Raw genomic sequence first — 6,134 nt, 5'->3', positions numbered from 1 at the left:
GATCACCAAAGCAAGAACACAAGGTCATAGGTTGCATTCTAATGAATACTAAATGGCAAAACCTTTATATGTTCTCAATACATGTTCATTTAATTTAATAACAGACATGCACACTGATTGCATAGTTTGGAAAAGGTTGAAGAAAATAAAAAAGTGCATCACATTCAACCTTTAATAAAGTCTAACAGGGAACGTGATTGTTATCAAAGTGTCACCAGGTCGTCCCACAAAGGACTCCCCAACGTTGTCCAGCCTGAAATATCTGCTCATTTTTTGCCCAAAACTCGAGCAAAAATGAGTGAAGATTCCTCTATTGTAGCAACCGGATGTCTGCTGACACTTTATTAAAAATTGAATCCCCCTCCCGTTTTGATCAAAAGGAAGGCAACAAAAACCCATGTGGCAGTTGCGTATTTAGCCTCACAAAGGGTGGTCTGGACTCTTTCCCGAGCCCAAAAATAGCAACTGGATACGTTCCATGAAATAAACCACCTCCATAATGTCCTCTGCTAATTATAGCCGCAGATACCAGATCGCTTGGTAACTGCTGTCAGTGAACTTGCCATCATCTCATGTGGTAAAGGATTCTACGGCTGACTCACCCTTTATCAACCTCTATCATCTGCACTCTTTGGGGTGGGGAGGAGTATTGTGAAAGTGTTTTCATCCCAATTTAAATCATAGTCACAAGATGTTAAATTCATTGTCATTTATTCACAGAAAAAAAAAAATGTACACCGCTTTATTTTTTTTGTTTGAGGTAGGGTTGCTATTTTGTATGCTTACATAAAGAAGTTTCAGACAAGGGGATAACATGTTCTCTTATTTTTACTTTCTCTGCATCGTGCCAAATTATGATGGGGATACTAAAAAAAAAAAAAAAAAAGCACAATGAACTTCCCCAAAAAATGTACGCTGGTAAAAAAAACCAAAAAGTGCAAAGAAATTCACGTAAGCAGCATAAGCAGTATTTTCAGCGGAACTTGATAGAACAACTTCTCCTATAGAATGTATGAAGCACCAGCATTCATTCGTTCAAGAAGATCAAACTTATTTTCTGGAACCCACGAAGGGAGATGGTATAATTGTAACACTGCAACATGCAGCAAGAGGTGAAAGAGGAAGCCTGTCTGCAGTGCAGCGCTTGTGTTTAGCACAACTCTTAATATGACAAATGATGCGTCTTCGGTAATCTTTGTGTATTTGGAGTATGGGGTTTCAGTTCTCGAGTCTTCCTCGCTTTCAAAAGTATAGATTACGCAGGGGGTTAAGATCACTAAAAGATCATTTCAAAGTAAAGGCGATACACATTATTTTACAAATAAACCCATTTTCATATGTCCTGTCCCGCGAGTATAGGGATATGCAGTTCATTATTCAATGATATACTGGCAGGATTGGGTGTAGGGAAATCCTAGCTATACAAAGTGCAGTTGAGGTGACACAAAGTTGATGATTTCATATTCGTTAAACTTACTTGAAAGCTCAATGCGAGTCTGTGATAGATACCGAACAATGTACTTAGCTGGGCATCATTATAAAACAAAACAATAATAGCTGGGCATCATTATAAAACAAAACAATAATGCTTTTACAATACCTGGAAACCCATAAACAATGTTTCCTGTGGCACCAGACTGAATAAACTCACTCTTGTCTCTAATGGGCATCTCGCTATCGTTACCCGGCTGTCTACACTCCGCTCCATTCCGAACACATTTCTCTGGCGACGGGTCGTATGTTTATACACTAAATGAGGAAGTATTTTGTACTTAGTTATACTGAAGCAGATCGCTGCCGCTGATAAAAGTGGACAAATTATTTTTTATCTCTATAACTTATTTAATAAGATGGCATACAGTGAAAAAAAAAAAATCTCTTTACTGTCGTGGAGGGATCAGGCTTTGGAACGGAGAGCGCCATTTGCTCCAAGTTTAGCAAATATTAACATAAGGGAGGCTAAAACGTGGAGCTTTTGTTTCACAGTACGCTAATCTCCACCTAATTGATGGATAAATGCAAAATGCCCAGGAGATAGATTTAAAAAAAAACAAAAAAAAAACCCCAAAAGGATTTCCAATGTGGTCACGACACAATTCTGTACAAAAATGTTCTTTATAAAGCTCTGATGTAAAAGTCATAGAATCAATATATTAGGTGTGGCACAGTTTCCCATTATTTACACAGCAAGATTGTTTACATTACATGGAAAATAACAAATTAATACAGATGATGTTGGGCAAATTATTCCCTGCTGCTTGTAGCCACGTTACACAGGTGCCAAAGGTTTGGCTCTCGCCTCCTCTTTCTCAGTCTCTTTGTCTTTGCTTTTCTTGGATTTTTTCTTTTTGTGTTTGTGTTTCTGGCTCTTTTCAGTCTCTGATTCGTTACCGGTGTGCTTCTTGTGTTTCTTGTGTTTCTTATGCTTCTTGTGTTTCTTCTTTTCCTTCTTCCTTTTCTTTCGGTCCGGGCTGGCCGCTGAGCTGGCGCTGCTGCTGCGGCTGAGCGAATCTCCTGCGCTGTGGCTACGGCTGGCGGTCGGACTGCTTGGGGCAGTAGCGGGTAAGTTGGTATCGCCGGCTTCTGTAGTATCCATGGGTTCAGTGTCCTTGCTTTTTGTTTCCTGAGGGTCGTGAGTTATAGAGTCTTCCTGTTTTACAGAGGCCTCACTGTCACTTTCGTTGTAATCAGGCACAAAGGAAGCTTCATCGGTCTCTCTTGTTAGGTCTGTAGAGAGCCGCGTCGAGCGGCTTTGAGGCACCTTTGTCTTTCCGGTGTCCTTCTCACAGGCGTCCTTGTCAGTTTTTGTCTCGGGTGGGGAACGCTTGGAGTGTGATGATTTTTTGTCACTCAAGTCTTCTGCAATTTTTGATTTGGATATCAGTTTCTCCCTTCCTCTTTCACTGCTTTTTTCAGAAGACATTTGGTCATTGCTTGGACGTTTAGAGTCTGTCTTTTGCTCAGCCCTTGGCCTGCGCTCCTGCCCAGGACTATGGCTGCTGCTCTTAGAGTCTCTTGTAACTTTCTTAGTGGTTTCACTGGATGTGTCTCTGGGTTTTACTTTTTGAGAACTAGAAGATGATTCTTTGCTCCTGAGTGGAGATTCCTTCCTCCTCTCATCCCTTCTCTTGGAACCACTGTGGTTCCGGATGTCCTGTTCATATTTCTTATCTTTGCTGTCATGTTCGGGTTTCTTCTCCTCTATCTTGCCGTCATATTTAGTCTTTTTGTCTTTGTCTCGGTCATGCTCTGGTTTCCTATCCCTGTCTTTACCATCATGCTCTTGCCTCCTGTCCCGCTCCTTGCTGTCATGCTCAGCCTTTTTGTCTCGGCTATCGTATTCTTGCTTCTTGTCATGCTCGTTTTTCTTGTCCCTTTCTCGGCTGTCATGTTCAGCCTTTCTGTCTCTGTTGTCATAATCTTGCCTCTTCTCCCTGTCCCTGCTTTCATGTTCCAGTTTTCTATCCTTGCTGTCTGTATGATCAGACTTCTTGTCACGTGTAGGGGTGAAGTCTCTGCTGGATGTGCCACGACTTGGCTCTTGCTTCTCAGATGTCCTCTCTTTGGAAGACTGCTGGCTGCGATCGGAATTGCTGTCAGTCCCGGAACCTCCTTTTCTTTTATCGGGAGTTTCCTTTTCAGCTGTGGGGCTATCCTTATCCTTCATTCTACTCTTGGCTAAAGAGACAGGGGTATCCTTTGTGGACTTGGCCTCCAGAATTGTAGCCTCATTTCCGTGCTCTCTAACTGGTCTGGATTTCTCTGAAGAATTTGCCTCTTTCTCTGGCAGAATTACAGTAGACATTGGTTTTGTTACAACACTCACTGGTTTCCCAGTGTTGGATGTTCCTAGCGAGTCCTTGGCATCGCCGTCTTCTTCAGACTCATAATCATCCTTGTCCCACTTTGATTGCGGAACCTGAACCATCACGATGACATCTGCTGGGGGGGCTGTGCTGTCATTGTTGTACTCCTCCATTGTCTTTATAACCGTCCTCTTGATGTCTTGCTTTTCCTCAGCTTTTCGGACAGGGCTTCCACCTGTGGAGCTTGTGCTGTGAAAGGATAAGGGAATCAACAATTACCGAGAGAACATAACACATGCCACAATACAGATTATAAAGTAAGATTTCTCACAAGCTCTTTTGCAGTTGCTGAATAGAATTCCAAAATGCACAATATAATTACATGGAAATGCCTAAATAGTATGACTGCAATTAAATTATGCTCAGATTTTACGTGTTAAAGTGAACATTCTATTCAAACTTTACTATGAAAAAAGTTCCTAACATTATTAACCCCTCCCCACAAGTTGACATTCATATCACTTTCACTGGGTCCCCAATGTCTATGAAAGGACTAGGAACAGTTTGGTTCTAGGCCTGGATCCCCAGTCCATGCATACAGCTTTAAGGTGAAACTGGTGCGAATAATGTGAATCTGCAGCAAGTGCATCTGTGTTCTTAAAAGGGTTGTCGCATGAAGCCATTAAGAACTCATATTTACGTATCTGGATGCATCAAGTTACTTCAAGGTCGGAATCAAACTCTATCTCACTACATTTAACAGAGACCAGATGGATTCAACTGTGGGTGGAAAGCTACAATCTGTCAAACGTTAAATTATAAAAATAGCAATAGAGGACATTGTAGTAAATCAATGTTACTAAAATCCCTATTATTTCACCATCTTCTAGTTAAAGTACAAATAGTTACCAGTTACCAACTATTGTGTCTAATTCAAGGTTTTAGCTGACAATGTAGCATAGATATACTGCACAGCCCAATTTAAAAATAACAGTGTTCTGTTCTTTTTTGTTTTACTATATATTTTTTGTCTATTACCAAAAATAGCCTATTTGCATAGTTTAAGTTAATGCTGATCTGTGTTCTTGGTAAATATTTTATTACTATTGCCATACCTATCAAATGTTGCTTAGTCATCCAAAAAAAAGTTGGTACCAAAATATGCTTGATACTTTTACACCCACCCCAATAAAAGTATCATTTTTTTTTCTTCTTTGTGTTATCATTTGATCACTTTTAGCGTTTTCCCTCGTACTTGGCATAAAGTGAAGACTTTCAATCACCTCTTAAAAACAAATGGTTGTGACGCGTTGACAATAACATTGGGACAAGCCTTAAATATTACATCATGTGTCAAGGAAAATTAAAAGGACACAGAACAATACAACAGCTGTCACCTATCAAAGAAAGCAACTTTTGATACCTACAAAATCAATCCCATCACTAGCAACTCAAACATATATAATACAAGTAAACAACGTCTAGAAACCTCACACAACACGTAAATCGGGGCAATGACAAGAATGCCAATAAATTGTACATATGGAGCAAAGATACACAAAATCACCACCACAATATAAACACCCGATTACAGGGAATAGACTTGAGACATCGCTTAACAAGTTCATACATAATATTCTACATAATCTCTACAACGCTCCACCCGCAAATGAACTGCTAGCATAATACTTAATGAAGCAAAATTACTTAAAAAGGGAAATACTCAACACAGACATTAGAGAGCAAGGAATTAGCCTAGATATAGCCAGACAATGAACAATTCTCAAAGCAGATCTACTTCCAACCTTAAAAAAACATTTACCAAGACAAATTACATTTAAACCTACAAATCTGAATAGGACCCGGGAGTTATTTCCTCATATTTCCACATAACATCATTAAATCAATACTTTGAAGTCATTCTGCCAATACTTTTGCAAGTAATATAATGGGTCATATCCTCCCTACTCACACAACATTAACTGGGATTCACTTACGGAAGACATGCAATTGAAAGGCATTACGTCCCAAATGCAGAAAATACGTATGATAACGTATTAGGGTAATTCCTAGAAAACATGTATGAAACGCGTACACCCAGGACCACTTTTTCCTCAATTCATTTAATACTTGTATAATGATCTACATAACTCTCAGAATCAACAAAAAGGGGGCTCCAGTGATGATGTAAATTACATGAGTGGTACATACTGGTATATACATGTGTCTAGGATCTATAGTACAAGGAGGAAGTCACTCTTATGAAGTCTGAAAATGAAACGCGTAGGGTCCCTGTGTACTGGTTTCAAATTAGCATATTTGTTTTAG

The 6,134-nt window shown here is 39.7% G+C and overlaps 1 protein-coding gene across 4 annotated transcripts in view; it reads right to left on the bottom strand.

The window, feature by feature from the left end:
• Positions 1 to 694: 694 nt before the first annotated feature.
• RBBP6 (RB binding protein 6, ubiquitin ligase) overlaps positions 695 to 6,134 on the bottom strand; it is a 30,428-nt gene continuing 24,988 nt past the window's right edge. For all 4 annotated transcript variants that reach the window (XM_075179349.1, XM_075179350.1, XM_075179351.1 and 1 more), the window contains one exon: positions 695 to 4,055. In XM_075179349.1, coding sequence (XP_075035450.1) covers positions 2,270 to 4,055 — 1,786 coding nt within the window. In that variant the 3' untranslated portion in view covers positions 695 to 2,269. The remainder of the gene's footprint in view (positions 4,056 to 6,134) is intronic.

The sequence above is a fragment of the Mixophyes fleayi genome, chromosome 7, assembly GCF_038048845.1.
Source record: "Mixophyes fleayi isolate aMixFle1 chromosome 7, aMixFle1.hap1, whole genome shotgun sequence".
Lineage (NCBI taxonomy): Eukaryota > Metazoa > Chordata > Amphibia > Anura > Limnodynastidae > Mixophyes > Mixophyes fleayi.
Note: the sequence above shows the minus strand (reverse complement) of the source record. Positions and strands in the feature narration are given on the sequence as shown.